Source organism: Euprymna scolopes, chromosome 6 (assembly GCF_053919585.1).
Source record: "Euprymna scolopes isolate OS-2025 chromosome 6, ASM5391958v1, whole genome shotgun sequence".
Lineage (NCBI taxonomy): Eukaryota > Metazoa > Mollusca > Cephalopoda > Sepiida > Sepiolidae > Euprymna > Euprymna scolopes.
The window spans coordinates 105,126,720-105,148,647 of NC_136487.1; the positions used below are offsets into that span (position 1 = coordinate 105,126,720).

The 21,928-nt window shown below is 38.5% G+C and overlaps 2 protein-coding genes across 2 annotated transcripts; both read left to right on the forward strand.

Annotated features, from left to right (window-relative positions):
• The first annotated feature begins 354 nt into the window (after positions 1-354).
• On the forward strand, positions 355-951 carry LOC145278226 (uncharacterized). The gene has a single exon (XM_080130516.1). The coding sequence runs from the start codon at positions 355-357 to the stop codon at positions 949-951; it is 597 nt and encodes a 198-aa protein (XP_079986642.1).
• A 2,719-nt stretch (positions 952-3,670) lies between these two features.
• On the forward strand, positions 3,671-4,270 carry LOC145278227 (uncharacterized). The gene has a single exon (XM_080130517.1). It carries the CDS (start codon positions 3,671-3,673, stop codon positions 4,268-4,270), a length of 600 nt encoding a protein of 199 aa, XP_079986643.1.
• Positions 4,271-21,928: the final 17,658 nt, after the last annotated feature.

The window sequence follows — 21,928 nt, forward strand, 5'->3', positions numbered from 1 at the left end:
TATAACAAGCCAAGTCTGATTATTTGTTTTTAATTGATTTTTCTAAATATTTGTTTTATTATTAATGTTTTTGAAAAATTAATTTTAAGTGAGCTCTTTGTTGTTTTGCCCAGCAAGCACCTCGCTTCACTGGTGACCCCATTTTTTCGTCAGACTTTGGCAGAACACGCAAGGAATTGTGGATATTATCAATAAGGAAGAATTACCTGTAATCACACAAGGGAAATTTCTCAGCGACCACGCGCATGCCGAATGACGTACATGTTAATCTTAGCGGCACATCGGTTTTTCTAGGCATAAAGGATCTCACGGAGATTTTCTGCGGTCATCGTTCTCTTCAACGCGTTCTCCACGATGGACAGTGAGGCGCTTCCTTCAACGACGGCTACTCAGGCTATTTTGAGGATTCCTCCTTTTTGGACGCACGATCCAACATTATGGTTCGCACACGTAGAGGCCCAGTTCTACACGCAAAGGATCCTGAGCGATGTGACAAAATTCAACCACGTGGTGGCCGCATTAACGCATGAAGTAATGGCGGAGGTTCGCGACCTGATCATGTCACCCCCTGGATCGATCAGCTACGATTATTTCAAATCGGAATTGATTCGTAGGACAACCGATTCACAGCAGAAACGCCTTCGTCAACTTCTTGTAGAAGAAGAACTCGGAGATCGGAAACCGTCTCAGTTACTCAGACGTATGAAGCTGTTGATGGGTGAGAACTCACTACCGCCGGACATACTTAAACAACTTTTCGTCAATAGACTGCCATCGAGTATTCAAATGATACTCGCCTCTTCGAATGACTCCACAACCGTTGAAGAGCTAGCGGACCTAGCCGACAAAATTATGGACGTGACCGTTTCCATAGCCCCAGTTCACACGCACAGCTCTAACGATGCCCTGCCTAACGTCGCAAACCCCTCCACGGATATACGCGAGAACTAGAGCGACAGGCTCAAATGATTCACGACCTGAGTGAACAGTTACATGGCCTCGAGCTCAAACCAAAAATGCATAAGCACCCCACTGAGCGAGTCCGTCCCCGGCGATTTAGCAGCACTCAGAACAGCAGTGGGCTCTGCAAGTACCACGCGCGTTTCGGTGAAAGAGCTTACCGATGCCACCAGCCATGTTCATATACAAAGAAACATCTCTCGGGAAACGCCCAGGCCAGGCAGTAGGAGCGGCAGACACTCCTGGCAAGAACAACATTCGTCGCACCCTGTACGTGACTGATAGAACCACTGGTATACGATTTCTCGTTGATACCGGTGCAGAAGTCAATATCATCCCTAAGAAGTTCGTGAAAGAGAATCGTCCTCAATCAAACTTATTTCTACACGCAGTGAATCACTCCTCCATTCCTACTTACGGAGAGACATCGATAACATTAAATCTTGGATTACAGCGCGCACTATGTTGGGTCTTCATCGTCGCAAAGCTACCCGTTCCGATTTTAGGGGCAGATTTTCTGCACCATTTCGGCATCCTTGTAGATGTCAAACGTGGCAAACTCATTGATAATAACACTGGACGTTCCGTGCAAGGCATAATCAGTGGGTCGACCGAGATCAGCCCAGTTATACGTAAAGACACCACGGATCCGTATACAGATTTGCTGCAAGGTTTCCCAGAATTAACTCGTCCTACGTTTAACGGTGACAAAGTTAAACACGATGTCACTCATCATATCCAAACAAGGGGACCGCCTGTGAGCGCGCACCCACGCAGACTTAAACCCGATCGTTTAAGGGCGGCTAAACAAGAATTTCAGCACATGTTGGATTTAGGCATTATTCGACCCTCTAATAGCAACTGGTCATCGCCACTCCACATGTTGCCAAAAAATCAGCCGGCGAATGGCGCCCTTGTGGGGATTACCGCGCACTTAACAGTCGCACTACTCCGGACAATTACCCTATTCCGCATCTGCAAGACTTTTCTAATTCGCTTCACGGAAAAACAGTGTTCTCCAAAATCGACCTTGTTCGCGCGTACAACCAGATTCCCGTACACCCAGAGGATGTTTCTAAGACTGCGATCACAACTCCTTTCGGCCTTTTCGAATTCTTACGCATGCCCTTTGGATTACGTAATGCAGGGCAATCTTTTCAACGCTTTATCGACGCAGTTTTGCGAGGACTACCGTTCGTCTATGCATATATCGACGATCTCCTCGTAGCAAGTGCATCAGAATGTGAACACTTACAGCATCTGCAGCAGTTATTTCACAGATTGACAGATTATGGCGTTATTATTAACCCCCAAAAATGCTAGTTTGGATTTTTTTCACTTTCGTTTCTCGGCCATTTAATCGACAAAGAAGGTATCCGTCCCCTTCCAGAGAAAGTCCAATCTATAGTCGATTACCAAGCTCCCACTTCACTTCGTAAACTTCGAGAGTTCCTCTGTTTAATTAATTTCTATTGACGTTTCGTGCCCCATTGTGCTGAAATCGCGCAGTCATTAACCGACGTACTCAGAAATAAAAACAAAAAAAATGAGACGATTACATTAAGCGAAACAGAATTACGTTCCTTCGATAAGGTCAAGCAGGCATTAACAGAAGTGACAATGTTGGTTTTTCCCCGTCCAGATGCACCCCTAGCTTTATCCATCGATGCATCCGACGTTGGCATTGGAGGTGTACTGCAACAATTAGTGGATAATACTTGGCAACCACTAGCTTTTTTCTCAAGGCGTCTTCAGCACGCTGAAACCAAATACAGCACTTTCAGCAGGGAACTTTTGGCCGCATACTGCACAGTTAAACACTTTCGTTACATGTTGGAAGGATCCACTTTCACGCTTTTTACGGATCACAAGCCGTTATCGCATGCTTTGCTTGCCAAGCCCGGAAAACACTCACCCAGGGAAGCTCGCCATTTGGATTTCATATCACAATTTACTGCGGATATCAAGTATATCAGAGGGAAGGAGAACGTAGTTGTAGATGCATTGTCGAGAATGCACATCGATGCTATTCAAGCGATTGACGAGATCGACCTCCACCAGATCACCATCGACCAACGGGATAACGAAGAACTAAATCGCTTACGTTACTCCGAAAATCTAACTTTCAAGCAAGTCCCAGTACCTTGTTCCAACGAGACGATATGGTGCGATGTTTCGAATGGTCATGAACGCCCCTATGTACCCCTTAAGCATAGGCGAGCTATCTTCAATTACACAACTTGTCACATCCTGGCATTCGTTCCACGCAGAAGCTGGTGACTTCTCGTTTCATCTGGACAGCCATTAACCGAGACGTTCGCGAATGGACCAAGAGTTGCATCCCTTGCCAGAAATCGAAAGTACAGAGGCATATTAAAATCCCCTTTGCTACCTGCACAACCCCTGAGGCACGATTTCAACACGTTCACATAGATTTAGTGGGTCCACTCCCACATTCGAGAAACTGTACATACTGATTACTTGCATCGACAGATTCTCTAGATGGCCTGAAGCCATCCCCATCGCAGATATTTCTGCAGAAACTGTTGCCGGAGCCCTGGTTACACATTGGATATCGCGTTATGGTGTGCCTCACACCATCACAACCGATAGGGGCAGACAATTCGATTCCTATCTTTTTTTTGAGTTGTCTCGCCTACTGGGAAGCAAACACATAAGGACTACCTCGTACCACCCGGCGGCAAACGGCATGATCGAGCATCTGCACCGTCAGTTGAAAGCAGCTATTAGAGCACATTCCGACCCTAACAGGTGGATAGAGTACCTCCCCTTCATTCTATTAGGCATCAGATCCACCATACAAGCAGATATTGGCTTTACACCTGCCGAAATGATTTACGGAACAAATCTGACTCTCCCTGGACAGATGGTCGCACCGACCACTCCTACACGCATGCCTGACCCAACAAGTTATACCTCTCGTGTGAGGGAATACTTGGCGAAACCTTTTAATGTTGCCCCGAGAACACAGAACACACGCACTCACGTCCCCAAAGACATACAATCGTGGATTCATGTGTTTGTTCGGAACGATGGAGGCACAGCTCGATTGCAGACACCGTATTCCGGTCCCTTTAAGGTATTGAAACGCTACTCAAAGTTCTTCGTTATCGACATTGACGGAAGACGAGATTCAGTCAGTGTTGATCGCCTGAAGAAAGCTATTCTGGATGACGATGTGCTAGCACGCAAACGGACACAAAACACTGCAGTTCAGAACGGAAACTTCGATTCACCAGTAATTACAACTTTTACCAGATCGGGCAGATCAGTGCAACGTCCTCACTGATTTGCTGTGTATACCCAGTGACTTTTCCACTTTCTTTTGTTCGACATACTGTTGACATACTGGGGTATGTAGCGTCTACCCCGGAACTAATTTTGACAGTGATATTGAACATTCACCGTTTCCGGAGAGCTCCAAAAAAAGACAAAAAAAAGCCATGGCGCTAAATTCGAGGAGTCTCTCGCTCTCTTTTTGCTCGCGAACACCAGAGGAGTAAGACGTGTTACTGCCACGCTCTGTCGCTCATGCGTGACACACCCTGTGCCGGTTCCAATGGTGAAACCACACAAAAAAAAGAAAAACATTCTTCTTATCTATTCACTCCGCTCCTTACCCGAACGGCTTTTCTAAAGAAAATTAATTTATCGTTTCTTTCCAACTTAACGCCAAAAACATTTGACCAGTCAGGAAGGATTTCTTCTTCTTTATTTTTGGACTCAAAATAAACACGAGTGTGATACACCAGGGCAAATAAATTTACACCTCTTATAACAAGCCAGGTCTGATTATTTGTTTTTAATTGATTTTTCTAAATATTTGTTTTCTTATTAATGTTTTTGAAAAATTAATTTTAAGTGAGCTCTTTGTTGTTTTGCCCAGCGAGCACCTCGCTTCAATGCAAATATTTATTTGAATTGTATTTTGCAACAATTTCTTCGGTGATATTATGATCTTAAATTTGTAATTTAATTTTTTATAAAATTGTGATTTCATAATTTGTTTCTTACACAAGCAAAACCTCCCACTAACCAAATAGCAACACATTAATATTTGTGAAAAAGTAATATTTATTTGCAAAAGTCAGATACAATAATATTCGCAAAATGATAAATAAAACAAATTCATATCTGCACATATTTCCATAATTAATATTTTATCCTGTTACTGCTGCGAAAAAAAGTCATTGATAAAATCTAACAATCATTTTGGGAGTTAATTAAAAAATTTTTTAAAATCTAAACTCTGTAAATTAGAATTTGCAATTTATTATTCAACAAGGAATATAATTTGAAACTTATAATTTGTTGTGTGTGTGTGTGTGTGTGTGTGTGTGTGTGTGTGTGTGTGTGTGTGTGAGGGAGTTTCCGTTCTGTCTCCACTTGGATCTTCGACCACTCTGTTGTATCAGTTAAGATAAAAATGAAATGTAAAAAGTCTTCAGACGTACCTCTCCATCGTACAGTATATCGATACTCTATGCCAGACTGAGATAGCTTCCGTACATTTATATCAGATCTACCTCTGCGTCCCATGTTTAAAAAGGATGTGTCCTCTATAGTATCAGTCTTGATAGAATGGTTAATTGTAGGTATTGACCGTTTCATACCCTCGAAAAAGTTCCAGCAAAAACCTAACAGCCAGCCATGGTTCTCTCCAGAATGTGCTGCTGCCATTGCACACAGAAATCACTTTTTCCATTGTTTCAAACGTAATAAATGTACTGAGACTAAAGCTGCTTTCAGAACTGCCAGCAACCATTGTAAGAAAGTAATAAAGTATGCAAAGAGTTGTATGCTCAGTCCATCAAGTCCAAAGTAGCTGAGCAGTGGCTTGGTTCTCACTAGTTTTGGCAAATAGCAAACAGAATCCTAAACAGAAACGTGTGCTCTATTCCAACTATCATCAATGGACCTGAGGTAATTTCGTCAGCATCATACAAAGCCAAACTCTTTGCCAAGAACTTTGCAGCTAATTCTACCCTTTGCGACAATGGCTGACAACCCCCAATATTTCCTCCTGTATCAGAAAACACGCTATGTGATATAAAAATATCAGTATGTGATGTTGCCAAGCTAATCAAAAACCTTGATTCCAGTAAAGCAGCCGGCCCTGACGGTATTCCAATTATAGTACTCAAAAAACTTCAACCAGAACTAGCACCCATACATACAAAACTGTTTAAATGTTGTCTTAAGGAGAATTGCTTCCCATCACCCTGGAAAATCTCATCAGTTTGCCCTGTATTTAAGAATTCAGGTGATCGGTCATCTCCCTCTCAGTACAGGCTAATAAGTCTCCTGTGCGTCATGAGTAAGTTGCTGGAATCTGTGTTAAATACAGAAGTAATCAACCATCTCAGCAAAAATAACCTTCTTAGTGACACGCAATATGGTTTCCGTTTTTCTTGATCTACAGCAGATGTGGTTACAGTTATATCTCATAGGATTAGTGAATCTCTTGACGGAGGCAACCTTTCTAGGGCAATTGCTCCTGACATATCAAAAGCCTTTGATAGGGTATGGCATAACGGTTTACTTCACAAGATCTCCAGCTACGGTATAGCTAGAAATGTCTTCTCAGTTATCAAATCATTTCTCTCTGATAGGTTCATAAGAGTAGTGGTTGATGGGCAGAAATCAGAAGCTCACAGTATTCAGGGTTCCATCCAGAAGCTCACAGTATTCAGGGTTCCATCCTGGGCCCAACTCTCTTCCTGATTTACATTAATAATCTTCCAAATCACATCCTTACATCATTCGTAGACATTTATACTGATGACACTACCATCTATGGTAGCACATCTAAGACAGAAAACGACCAAGTTCTCTCTGATTCTCTCTCCTCTGATCTTGAGCACGTGATACAATGGGGAAAGGAGTGGCTGGTTACTTTTAATGTGTCTAAAACCAAGCTTATATCTTTATATCATCAACGCTCTGATCCCCATCTGGCATCAGTTGAAATGAATGCGTCTCGTCTTGGGGAGGCCTCATGTTTTGACAAGCTTATGGGCTTGACCTTTACTCCTGATCTGAAATGGAACATGTACATCAAATCTGTTTCCAAGGCCGCTGGAAAAATGGTGTGATCCTTCTATTGACCCAGTAGATATCTCACTGCTGATGCAATTCTCTATCTATATAAGAGCCAACTTCGTACAAGGATCGAGTACTGTTGCCACATCTGGGCAGGAGCTGCTATAGAGGATTTATTCTGCCTTGATAGAGTTCAAAATAGACTTCGTAGCCTCATAAGAGATGTCCTTTTTTCTTCCCTGCAACCTCTTTCTCACAGAAGAGATATAGCAAGTTTGTCTTTACTTTATCGTTATATTCATGGCTATGGTCCCCCCCCCTCGTCAAACTTTCACAAGAAACACTCGTCTACTTGAAAACTATCAATAATTCCCCCCACTCTTTATCTGTGTCTAAACCTAAACATAGATTCCATGAACAAATCTTTCTTAGAACTGCACGCCTGTGAAACTGTCTTCTGTTTTCCTGCTTTTCAGCTGACTACAATATGCTTGTCTTCAAGTCCAATGTAAACAAGTTCTTGATAAGCCGTTCACCTTAAGTTAACAAATTTACAGTGGAGATCCCTAGGTGCAAGAAAGCCTTTTACTCCAATAGTTTCTTCCCCAGAACTGCGGGTCTTTGGAACTCCCTTCCGGGATTCTGCTTTCCCAACTGCAATGATATGCAGAAGTTCAAGTGTAATGTTAACAAACATCTTTCTACTCTTCTCCCTTCATAATGAACCCGCTAATTAATTCCCTAATAGTAGCCCCCTGCTTCAAAGTTGCACTGTGCCTTATTTGGGGTGAAAATTGAATTTAAAAAAAAAAAAAATTACTGAATTTCTATTACTGACAATTACTATATTGTCCAATTGACTACTGTACACTCTTTAACCCTTATCCTCGAGTGGCCCCTGGGCCTTGATAAATGGTGATGCCTATGAAAAAAACAAAAAAATGTATGATACTTATGCAGAATACTGATTGCACTGAAATAATAACGTTATTATTTATTATGTAGAAACCTATTCTTAACGTGGGAGGATGGGCTTTTTTGTTAATTATTCTGAACTTTTACCTAACAATTTGATAAACAAAAGCTACCGTAAAAATTGAATTTAACTTGAAATTCATGTCTAAAAAAGCACGCTCCATACTCTGCATAACGACTAAATTTATATATAAGGTACAAAATTAAAATCTAGTGTTTCTTTTTTTGGAGATTTTTTCTTTTGTTAATCTAGCGGGTTTTCAAAATCTCGGTTACGAAAAGTAAAAAATCTAGCGATTTTCTGGAGATTTTATGCCCCCAATCTAGCGGGTTTTGAAAATCTCAGTTGGCAACACTGCGGCTGACTCTCTCTCTCATCTTCTCTCCACACCACTCATGCTGAAAGGATCATGTTTTTCTCTCCTCTTTTTCTTCCTTTGTTAGAATTATACAATATTTTAAAATAAAAAAAAACCTTTTGTTTTCCACTGCATTTTCTCTCTGCAAAATTAAATTATGCTATTCGCCGTCGACAAAAAAACAACCTGTACAATTTTTCGAGGGGTGCTCAGCTAAATTATAAATATCTCTCTACCAAACATGTATTTTATGATATTTAACAATTTACACAGATTGTTCATCCTAAAACGGACACAAATAAAAACAAGCAAGAAAAAAAAAAAAATAATAATGGAAGCAATGTATGTCGATACAAAATCAAATTGTCCTTCATTTTTTCTTCCTCTCTTAGTCACTGTTATGCATTACTATCTGTTGTTCTGTGTTTGTTTTTTTCTCCTCATTTTCTTGATAATTGTAGCCACTCTCTCAGCATTTCTTGATGACAGAATGACAGAGAGGGGGATATTTCAACTGGTAATCAGAACCTTCTCAGAAAGTTAAAATCTCTAAAACCGGGAGCAACCAAACTTGTTAAAAATCGCTCTACATTTCTTTAAATGCTAGCAGCAGTGGAAGGAGAGAGGTGAGATTTTTGACTAACCACCTGCAGCCACGTTGCCTCAATGCAAAATCTCATTGGTTGATCTTTGACCACTTTTCATGCAATCTGTTCTCATGATCAATTATGGGGAGGTCACAGAATGTGTCACTTTGGAGTGTCAAGCAGCTTCCAAACCTGGTTGCACCAGATATGTCACTTTTTCGAAGGTGAAACATTTATGTTCCGGTGTTTTAATAGAATATTGAACATATTCTATTTGAAGAAAGAAATAAAAATCAGAAAAAAAGTTATGGCCTGTTGTCCTGTCATAAAAAATCTGATTTGTCATAAGCCACCCTGTGGCATCACATCCAACCATTAATCAGTTCACATTTTTCCTGGAAGAATGCAGAGATTAACTCCCTCTTATTTCTGTCAATTTACTCTGACATTGACAAGAAAAAAGTCAGAGAATTTCTGTGTAATTTCCTGTGTCCACTGAGTCCTTCCTTTTTCCCCCATAAATGTGATTTAATTTAACCCATTTAAAGCTTAAGAAGCAAATTCATCATTGTTTGTTATTTAAATAAACCGTTCTGTTTATAATATTTACTTTTACAGCTTAATTGAAATGGTCACTTTCATAAATAGCGTTTACATTTATATTTGGTAACGTACAGGTGACTACAGGAATTTACTTCCTTTTAAGGAACACAGGGTTCAATAGATTTTGTCACCATAACTCCAGTCTTGCCAACTAAAATACCTTGCCCTGAACTTTACCCTGAATATTGCAACAAATTTTGTGACAACTTCACTCCCAGGCACAAAATGGGGTGTCTATTCCAAAAGCCATTTTTAACATGAGGAGGTTGGAGGTTGACAAACGACAAAAATAACAACAACAACAACAACAACAACAACAACCGTATTTAAAATTTTTATGTGGGGGTGGGGGCGGGGTGCATGCTACCACTGGACAATGCTGGTTAACGGGTCTTGCTAGTCAAATAATAAAACAAATATTTTATTTAGAAAAATTAATTTAGTTTATACACTTTTTGTGTTTAGAAAACAACAAAAGGCATTTCGCCAATATGTAGACAGCAGCCATCTTTTCTTGGTGTGTTTCACAAACTGTCGCCAAGTGGCATTTCTCAATCAAAAAACATCTAAATTATTAATTCGTTGTTGAACCTTCAAAGTTACTTTAATTAAAAATATGTTTCATTTAAATTATTTATATGTTCGGAAAAAAAAAGCTATTTTATTTTATAAAAATCCGTTAAAAAATTGTTTTATCAAAATTATTTTTTCTTACACAGACTTTTCAATAAATGTTTTTACAATTATATTTTGATACATTTTCATACAATAAATGTTTTTACAATTATATTTTGATACATTTTCATACAATAAATGTTTTTACAATTATATTTTGATACATTTTCATACAATAAATGTTTTTACAATTATATTTTGATACATTTTCATACAATAAATGTTTTTACAATTATATTTTGATACATTTTCATACAATAAATGTTTTTACAATTATATTTTGATACATTTTGATGCAATAAATTTTCATACAATAAATTTTCATACAATGAATGCTTTGGTTTTCAAATATGTTTCTGTTCAGAAAAAAAGTCCTGTGGTGCTAGTGCACGTAATGATCCTTGCTATTTTTTAAATAGTATTTTCAAGTTGAATTAAAGTTTTATAATATCTGTTTTTATTAAATTGTTAAGTGAAAGTACAGAATAGGACCACAACACCCTCCAGTCCCCATGTTAAGAATGGTTTTCTAAATAATAATGTTATTATTTCAGCATGGATCAATAAGTGCATGAGTACCAATCTTGTTTGTTACAAGAATTGTTTAAACTAAATTAATTCTTCTGAATAAAATATTGGTAAAATTTTTCTTTAATGTTCGTCTCACGTTCATATAAAATTTTTTTTTTTTTTTTTTTTTTTAGATTCTGGTGTGCTAAAAACGAATCTGCTAACCGTTTCCGTTGCAGAGAAATAGTTTTCATGATATGAAGAAATTAATTTTTCAAAAGGTGAGTGATCACTTTTCCATGAAAATTTAACTTAAAAGGAGCACCCACTTTCTGGCCACCTAGTGAGGGAGCATTTTTTTTTTGCTTGGCTAAAAAGGATTTTGTTTGTTTTTTTCTACTTTCATCTTTCAATAAAGACACGAGGAAATTGAAAAACAAAAAAAAAGAAAAGTTTGTATAAAAATATGTGTATTTTCTTACATTATTAATAGTGACCACTTTTGTACATGAAAGCGCGCGCATATTTTTACTGCAAACAAATAGTTTTCCAGATATTAAGCAATGTAATTCCTTATGTTATCACTGTTGACCATTTCTATACACTCACCTGCGCATATTTTTGCTGCAAACAAGTAGTTTTCCAGATATTAAGCAATGTAATTCTATATGTTATCAGTCGTGGCCATTTCTGTATGCACAAGTGCACGCATAATTTTGACGCGCATGCCAAAATATGCATGTACAGAAATGGCAACCACTGATAACACGTAGAATTACATTGCTGATTATCTGGAAGACTACTTATTTTTCATCAAATTTTAAATTGTTCGCCAAAGATTACTACGCTATGTGAGAAGGCAGTTTGATACGCAAATGCACATTTAATAGCCTTCGCATAGCATAAACGAAGGCTGTTAAATGGCAGAAAATAGTCCGAAGGTTCAGGGGTTAATGCTATGCAAATGGTAAATTTGCGATGAAAACTGTTATCATTTTATAACACACCAAAATCTACAAAAGAAAAAAAAAATTTCTGAGATGGGCCTTATTGGAATTATTAAGGAGTCACTAATGGGGTGCCCTTGTTACATAAGGGAGGGAGAAGAAACGGATTTGGGTTTGGACACTTTTCTTGAGGGATACTGGTACCCTGGTGATGACGTGTCCATTTTACTAATGAAGAGAAAAAGTTTACGACGATGAGAGAGAGAGATATTACAAGTGTTAAGAGACGAGAGAACGGGACCCAAGATCCCTTAAACCGTTTGACTGGTGGTTAAGACACTTGTTGTGGATGTATGTGTTTATATATAGAAGTTCATACCTGGTTTTTGCTGCCCTGGGAGAGTCTTCATCTGGGTGGAGCTCTCTTGCTGTTTTCGCCGGAATACACAAGATGAAGACAGATGTTGGGTTTTCAACCTTTTATTCTCCCAGGCATGATCTGCAGATGTCGCCATCGATGGTCTCCACTGTGGGTACCTACCACGTCCCACGTCTGGGGCGCGCATCTCCCCCCTTACTTAAGAGAGAACCATTTTAGACCTCTGCTCGGCTTGGCATTTTCTGAGAGACTCAACGTTTCACCAACCTTGCCACGTAGTATCACATGACATCCGGTTAGATGAAACGTCACTTCCTACAACGTGGATTTACTACAAAAATATCTCTCTGACCTCCTCCCACCCTCTCCCTCTCTCTCTCGATCTACTATCTAATAGAGACACAGAGAGAGAAAATAGAGAGAGTATGAAAGAGCCAGAGAGAGAGAGAGAGGAGAGATGCTCTTTAACATTCCTCCACCCCTTTTTTATCAAAATGTATGGCAAGCCATACATTTTTAATAACTAACTAACTAAAAAAAAATAATTATTTCCGAAGTACATCTTTATTCTTTCACTTTCCGGACTCACCCCTTTTCCAAGAAAGATCAGGCACCAGTACTCTTCTACAACACTATCAACCCTTCTGCTGCTTCTCGAAAGTCCCTCCTCGACATTAACTTGCTTCCAAGTTAGACAAAGATACAGCTTTGCAGATATACATCTTGTCTAGGCGGTCGCATTGTTGGATATTTTCCACTGACTCTGCTCTTTATTTGGACCACTTGGCCAAACAAATGGAGACTCCATTTTCGATCACTTTTTCGAAATGGGGCCAGCATATCGCAATTACGACCAGAACGTCGGATGCTCCATGTTGGTGGTAGCTTTATCGCATGGGGACTCGAACCCCAGACCCTCAGATTAAAAGTCTGATGCTCTACCGACCCAACCATCCCACTCGCGTTCTCGACTTTCAGCATAGGCCTAAGTCCCAGTTTTTTTTCCCTTTACTGTAATGCCCTGACGTCTTTCTCTGAGTGGTCCTATTACTGGAGCTTTGTTCTATTCAATCTACTACTTCGGGATTTCACAAAGCTCTTCTACTAACTCCCTTGGTTGGTCTAAGCCAAGATACGCCTTCACACTGATTCACTCGGAGCCTGTTTGAGTTCCTGGAACCCGACAAGATACGGAATCATCACTCTCTAACTAATGCGCCAAAGCTTACTTGCGCATCGATTTCTAACTAAGTAGCTTTCCCTTTGTGATTTTTCCGTATTCCCAGCAAGTCCCAAGATTCCAACCCAGATATCCCTCACACATTCCTCTAAAAAAATAAAGATAATAATAAGGCTCTATCTTGTCCCTTACGTAATCTGCATCTTTCCCTTTCTTCTATCTCCCCGTGATTAGGCTTGGTACCGACTGTCCAGTCGCTCCGTACCCTGATGAATTATCGCGACCTCGCACGCCAGTCTTTTGTTGGACAAGACTTATTGCCGTTGCTTGGGCCTACGTGGCATCTTCCAACTCACTGGAACCACTAGTATTGTTTTAACAGGGTTCTCATTACTCTAAAATAGTATTTCCCCTGCCAAATTTTTTAATTTGTGACAATACCGTGGCTTATAAAAAAAATAAAACAACAGAAAAAACTGCTTTCTACAGCCTAATCGCCTTGTAATTCTCATGAAAAAAAAATGCAACTACGCGCTAAACGTCCCTAAAATATAACTAAACCAACCAAATCTATTCCAAAATAATTTAATTTAATAATACCAATTAAATTCACCCAGCATGGTTTTTTTTTTTTAAATTTGGTACCTTTAATTCACAATAGGGTAACATTTTACTTCTAAAATTCTTCCTCCACCCCTTTTTTATCAAAATGTATGGCAAAGCCATACATTTTTAATAACTAACTAACTAAACTAAGGAGGGAATACATACGCTACCCGCTGGCAAGAAGACTGTCCTACGATAAATCGATAGACTCAAAATTAAATAAATACAACAATAAAATTGCCATGTAGCGCTACCCTGCGCTCTTCAAGGTCAAACTCCTTTATGACCCCATGGCTTCTTCGTACCCATCTCGGGACTTCCAGAGCATCCTTTGCTCCCGGTCGACACTACTCGTGGTCGATAATTTCACGGCTCCTAGCCGAACAACAATAAAACACAAAATCGAGGTCCATCTGCCTCCTACTTACATCTCAGGATTTACGGACAATCTTCTTTACTCCTAGGTAGCACAAAAACAAAAAACAAATCCCATCCCAAACCTTCACCATTTCACATCAAATGTTCTTAATTAATTTACCTCCTCTATGACTATACTTAATTGGTCCAAGAGTAATCAAGTCGGTTTTATTTATTCTACCCCATTTACCTTTGTGTGGTCAACACCTTTATTTATTCTACCCCATTTACATTTGTGTGGTCAACACACAATGGACATGTCCTCCGACTGTCTATATTAGTTACAGAGATCGCCCATTTCTCTATAACTATCTCGTGCTTCCCTGAGCACCTACCAAAATATGGATTTTTTTTTAAAAATTTATTACGAGGACGTTCTGTACCGCCCTCCACCGACTTACGCATCCGGAACAAAAAAAAATCTGTCGAAACTACAAGAACAAAACAACAAACAAAAAAAATATGTATACATGACCACCTCGAAACTAGAATAAATACCGACTGACTTCCTGACCTCATTACTCATAATCCAGCAAACCGTCTGCCTGTCCAACTACTGTATTTCGATAAAAAAAAAATCCTTATTCCTTATTCTTTTGTCTTCCGACATCATCCCATTTTAAAATTCTCATTTATGTTTTCCTTGCATAATCCCGTTATCTCAAAAATTATTATTGATAATTGATATACCTCTATCCTGTCATCATCTTATTTTTTAAAAAATTAAATTACATTGACACCACGTGGCAAGACCATCGATGCCCCCATCTGCTATAAAAATACAAGATAACAAAAGTACAGAAAAAGAAATACAGAAAAATACACATGGCAACTCAACAATATTCAATAATACTTAATTAATATATACTTAATTAATTCACTTATAACTAACAACTTTCAGCAAAGTTCAACAAAATTATCACAGATCAAATTGTCCACGTAAGCAAAGTTCAAGGGTTTTCTGAAACTAAAAAAAAATCATTATTCTTTTACAATTAACCACAGAATTAAATTAAAAAGTTCCGCTTCTATTCTATTCATATAATTATAATTTACTTAAAATTAATCCGGAGGGATGCCACATCACCAACCTGATTTTTATTTCACCTAATACTTTCGACAATAGTGTAATTTCTTCTTTTTTTTTTCAAATCTAAAATGACATCTTGCTATTCCGAATGCATTTAAAAGTTCACTGTCCCTTATTTTTGTAACAATAATGTCAAATGACTGACAGGTTTATAAACTGTGGACAAGCTCGATGTCATTTTGCTTAAACAAATGTTCGTTTGTGTTGTCTTGTCTATTTAAATATATATATACGTTTTTTTTTCTTTCTCCGTGTTTTCAATTCTTTCTCTGTGTTTTTCAATTTTATTTTTAATATGGTAAATTAATTTTCTTTTCTCTTTTGTTTTTCAGTCGTTTTCAAAGCTTACAGCGTATTTTTAATTTTGGAGTTTAATTTTCTTCTAAATGCGTATGGTATTCTTCATGCCTTTGCTATCTTTTTTCCTTCTTCTTCCTTCCTCTCTCTCTCTATCTTTCTCTCTCTCTACCCGTTTTTCACTGTTCTTCATTTATTCTCTTTTTCTCTTCATTTTCACTATTCTTTCTTTTTTTATTCCACTGTCTCTTCTCCGTTTTTTTCTCCCTCCTTTTTCCTCAATTTCTCTTCTTGTCTTTATTTTTCCTCGTTATCTCTTTTTCTCGTTATGTCCGTGGCAATCCAGGTTTCGATATATATGCCCCATGCGGGGGCAAGGAGGTCAACGGCACCAAATAACATATATGTTACATAAGGGAGGGAGAAGAAACGGATTTGGGTTTGGACACTTTACTTGAGGGATACTGGTACCCTGGTGATGACGTGTCCATTTTACTAATGAAGAGAAAAAGTTTACGACGATGAGAGAGAGAGATATTACAAGTGTTAAGAGACGAGAGAACGGGACCCAAGATCCCTTAAACCGTTTGACTGGTGGTTAGGACACTTGTTGTGGATGTATGTGTTTATATATAGAAGTTCATACCTGGTTTTTGCTGCCCTGGGAGAGTCTTCATCTGGGTGGAGCTCTCTTGCTGTTTTCGCCGGAATACACAAGATGAAGACAGATGTTGGGTTTTCAACCTTTTATTCTCCCAGGCATGATCTGCAGATGTCGCCATCGATGGTCTCCACTGTGGGTACCTACCACGTCCCACGTCTGGGGCGCGCATCTCCCCCCTTACTTAAGAGAGAACCATTTTAGACCTCTGCTCGGCTTGGCATTTTCTGAGAGACTCAACGTTTCACCAACCTTGCCACGTAGTATCACATGACATCCGGTTAGATGAAACGTCACTTCCTACAACGTGGATTTACTACAAAAATATCTCTCTGACCTCCTCCCACCCTCTCCCTCTCTCTCTCGATCTACTATCTAATAGAGACACAGAGAGAGAAAATAGAGAGAGTATGAAAGAGCCAGAGAGAGAGAGAGAGGAGAGATGCTCTTTAACACCCTGTGATTGGATGAAAAACAACCAATCACAGACTTCCCTTTTTAGATTCCTCCCAACCCCTCGAGAGCGGTTATTTTGAATTCGATTCCACTTTTGCTTGTTGACCCCCTGAAGACAACACATGTTTTTCAATCTTCTCCGTCATTCATACCGGACACGTGGGAGAATTTTTTTCCTGCAGAAGACTCGGATATAAATATCCTAACTCGCTACAAGAAAAAATAATGAAACGAATTGAATGAAGAAAACAAAGAACTCAAATGCTGGAATAAAATAAACATGTCGTTTATTTTCTGTTGAGAAATGAAAGTCTTGGGTGTACACGTGTTCATTCAGCTGTTGACGACTACGCGCGTGGAAGAAAAGGGGAATGCAATAGAGAAAGCCGGCCTGTAGAAAGAGAGGGTTAAGCTTAGTAGAGCATCGCGCACATGTCTGTTTTGATGGACCCAAGCCGAAGGGGAGATAGAGTGAGAATGTCAATCCAGTTCATGGAGAGAGAATGAGAAAAAGTCAATCCAAGCCATGGAGAGAGAAAGCGTATAAAGTGTACGTACGGTCTGTTGGCTTTTTGTCCCACATAGTAGTAAATGGTGTGAGGTACGCGCGTGCCGAAGGCAGGTTGGAAAGGGAGAAGCCGCTTATTGCTCTTTCTTTTATAGGTGCTTCCGTTGGTCTTTTGCACATGTGTGGATTTCCTTTGAAAGGGGAAGTTATGTTGTCCATGCGTGCATGTATGTGTGTACATGTGAGTACATGTGTGTACGTTAGCGTGTGTGTATATATACGTGAATATGAGTGTATGTACGCGAACGTGAATATATGTACATGTGTGGACGTGCGTGCGTATGTTTGTGTGCGCATATGTATATGACAAGTAATATAGCTTGAAATATGAACGTGTGTTTTTGTGTGAGACTAGAAAAAGCTCACGCAATACTCCCCCTTGCTAGGAAAAAAAATATATGCAGTGTATATATATAATTTATATATATATATTTTTTATTTTTGTAAGTAATGTTTTCAGAAATTGACTTTTCGTCCTGTTTTTTGCTGTTGGTGTGGTTGTTTATAACAAAACGTCAAAAACGGAATGTCAAAAACAGATTGTGTTCGTAAAAAAAGTATTTACTTACGCGTGAAAAGGCGTTTACTCTTTTTTTAGGGTGACGTTTGTTTGTTTTTTTTGTTGTGTGCTGACATGTGCAACAAGTTGCTTGGCCTGTGAAGTGAATTGTTCGTTTGGAAGGAAAATTTTTGTTTCGCGTTGACGGTGTCTTCGCATGTGATTCTGCGGTAGCGTGTACATTGTTTGGACGGGCGCTAGTTGCGCATTCGTTCTTGTTGAACGAAGTGTGATTGCCAGCTGTCAACAAAACTTCCAAGTTGTGAGTTTATCAGCGTGCGTGGTGCATCTCAACTCGTATTGTTAATTCAACTTCTTCCTATGTGTTGATAGGGATGTCCTGTAATTGTTTCTTTGTTGTTGCATCTGCTGTGCGGGAGGGAATGTGTATAGGCCTATGTGATTTTGATCCTCGCGTTTGTTGCAGGGTAATGTCAGAAAACCGTGAAAAATGTTTGTTGAGCTCGAATTTTTTAAAAATTCAGTATGAAATCGACAGCTCCGTGTTTGTTTTCTGGCGAGTCTGATGAGGGGTTTCGTCATTGTTGTTTGTAGTAGTTATTCCTGTCGGTAGTGGTTCACTTGTTTTTCTTTGTTGAAAAGTTCGTTTTTTTCTTATCAAATAAAACGCGCGTCTCGCTCAAAACAATTAATTTCAAAAAAAGGTAGGGTCGCCATGCTTGTTCGTTTTGCGTCAGTCGGGCGGCAGTTTGTTGAGGTGGTGAAAATTAAGACTAATGAATTGAATTGAGGAAGAGATGAAGTACGTGTTAAATTGAATTAAATGAACTAGGATTTATTTCGTGAAGAAACAAGTGAAAGAAAATGTACTACACGTGTTTAGTTTGGCGTGCGTCTCTCGTTGTTTACTGGTGAGAAGAAAAGTGTATCGTTTGGCGTGCGTCTCTCATTGTTAGCTGGTGAGAGGGAAAGTTTATTGTTGTAGAGAGAGAGAGTCTGTGTGTGTATGAGTGTTTCGTTCAAACGCATCCATTCAATTTTTTAATTACGAGGTCACCATTTCCTGTAGCGCGTGGCAAGAAAAGGAAATGGAGTAGAGGAACAAAAACTGAAATGCTGGAATAAAATAAACATGTCGTTTATTTTTTGTTGAGAAATGAAAGTCTTGGGTGTACACGTGTTCATTCAGCTGTTGACAACTACGCGCGTGGAAGGAAAGGGGAATGCAATAGAGAAACGCGAAGTGGCATGCTGGCCTGTAGAAAGAGAGGTTTAAGCTCAGTAGAGCGTCGCGCACATGTCTGTTTTTATCGACCAAAGCCGAAGGAGAGATAGAGTGAGAATGTCAATCCAGTTCATGGAGAGAGAATGAGAAAAAGTCAATCCAGGCCATGGAGAGAGAAAGCGTATAAAGTGTACGTACGGTCTGTTGGCTTTTTGTCCCACAATAGTAGTAAGTGGTGTGAGATACGTGCGTGCGCGCGCCTGCCGAAACGGCGGTGGCTGGTGCGCCGACCAACCACCTCGGAAGGCAGGTTGGAAAAGGGAGGAGCTGCTTATTGCTCTTTCTTTTATAGGTGTTTCCTGTGGTCTTTTGCGCATGTGTGGATTTCCTTTGAAAGGGGAAGTGACGTTGTCCATGCGTGCGTGTATGTGCATACGTGTGAGTACATGTGTGTACGTTAGCGTGTGTGTATATACACGTGAATATGAGTGTATGTACGCGAACGTGAATATATGTACGTGTGTGGACGTGGGCGCGTATGTTTGTGTGCGTGTATGTATATGACAAGTAATATAGCTTGAAATGTGAACGTGTGTTTTTGTGTAAGACTAGAAAAGGCTCGCACACTTTCGACAGCAATTGCAGCACCAAAGAATTCAAGGCTTCCCCCCTTTTTACCTCAACCCGGCCAAACTCCACAGGAAACAAACAAAATTAAAAGGACGATTCATAGATAAGTTCCACAAAAGCTACTGTGTTTGCAAAGAAACGTTCTTTCTTCCTTCTCTTTCCTATCAATACAAGTTTTATAACAACTTCACTTGTGTTGTGCTTCTTCCTTCTTGTCGACGTCACTTTATTTTTGTTACCGTCAATAGTTGGGAAAATTCAAATAGCCTTAAAGTAAAATAATATCAAAATATTTGCTTTCTTTGATAATACATAAGTCTTTCCTTTCTTTCTTTTTTGTTTCGTAATAATACGAAAAGTGTTAAAACTAAAGTATTTTTTTAAATAAATATATAGTTGCGTTTTTCATGTCTTGAATCCGTGATTAAGTTTTATTTATTTTTTTTTTTTTTAACAAGAGTAAACAAGTAAAATTAATTAAATAAAAAATATTATGGGGGTACGTAGTCGTCTTTAAATACAATATCTCCTTCAAGTCATAACGTGTTTTCAATCGATATTTATTAAAATAATGGATGAGTTTTCCTACCTAACAAAAATGGACGAGTTTTCCGGGTACCTTATTTCAATCATGGACGCCCTCCAGGCAACTTTAGAACAATTAGTAAAATTGCAAAACGACGTAAGGCAAAAAAAAAAAAAAAAAAAAAAAAAAAATCCCCTATTTTTTAAAATTTTGTTTTAGACAATTTTTTCTTCAAATTTTAATCCACCAATGAAAAAAAAAAAAAAATTGAAAATTCTGTTCTAAAAAAAAAAAAAAAAATGTCTTTTTGACATTACCCTCCCCCCACCCCCACTTGAAGTGCTTTCTTCTTTTTCATATAATTTTTAAATATCCCATAGAAGATTAGTACGCCATGTGAAAAGGCAGTTTGCTACGTGAAGGCACATTCAACAGTCATCGTTTATGTTACCGCGCGATCGTGCGTAACGTAAACAGAAGCTGTAAAATGGCGGAAAATAGTCCCTGGGTTCAGGGGTTAATACCATGCAAATGGTAAATTTGCGACGGGTTTGATTATCAGATTCGTTGTCAGCGCCCTTGATTACCCCTAAAAAAACAAATTAGAATGGTCCGTGTTCTTTTGTAGCGTATTCCTATATTTACCAAAATATTAAATTATCAGAACATATTGAAAAAAATTTTAAATATAAATAAAACTTTTTATAATTGTAAACTATGAAAACCTTTTTTTATTTCAATTAAAAGCAATACAAATAGAACTTTTTATAATTTTAAGCAATATGAATTTTATTTTATTCTATTGCAATGAATTAATTTTCCTGAGTATTCTTTAGGTACCTCCAACACGCCACAGTTTTACACCCCCCCCTGCATGTCACACGATATAACTGTAATTTAATTTAATATTATCATCCTGACATTTTTACCATTCAAAAGAAGCTTCAAATAAACTGCTAATATTTAAAAAATTTTTACAGAATACAAAAATAATGAAAATGCGAGACAAAAATCGGGTTTACATTATCGACGTTTTAAAACAACGTTCCTATGTAGTGACGTTTTTTTTAAGCCGTAGACACACCCATTTTTTAAAAATCTAACAAAAATCGGTCGTCAACACACTAAAAAATGAAAATACCGAAAAAAGGTTATAATTGTACGTATATGTTATAGAACGAAGTTTTCCGGAAAAAAATTTCATTTAATTTCATCAAGTAGTTTTTATTTTACAGCGAAAAACAATTTGCTATGATACGAAGCAAAAGGTTCGATTTTTAGGAAGAAAAGCTAGTATTAAAGATGGGGAGGGAGTGTTGGTGCTTTAACTGGAGTTATCTTCCCGTGGCGTGTTCAACAGATTTCATAATGGCTGACTTCAATGCGCTCTCATAAAAACGTGTTTTTCTGCTGTAAAATAAAAACTACTTGATCAAATTAAATGAAATTTTTTTTCGGAGATCTTCAGTTCAAAACAGATGCGTACAATATGTGCAAGCCTTTTCTAGTCTCGAACAAAAACACACGTTCATATTTCAAGCTATATTACTTGTCGCATACATACGCGCACACAAATATACGCGCCCACATCCACACACGTACATATATTCACGTTCGCGTACATACACTCACATTCATGTGTATATACACACACGCTAACGTACACACATGTACTCACACACGTGCACACGAAC

What these genes read in the sequence shown, in the direction of transcription:
- LOC145278227 (XM_080130517.1), top strand. Translation starts at nt 3,671, where the DNA reads ATGATCGAGCATCTGCACCGTCAGTTGAAAGCAGCTATTAGAGCACAT.
- LOC145278226 (XM_080130516.1), top strand. Translation starts at nt 355, where the DNA reads ATGGACAGTGAGGCGCTTCCTTCAACGACGGCTACTCAGGCTATTTTG.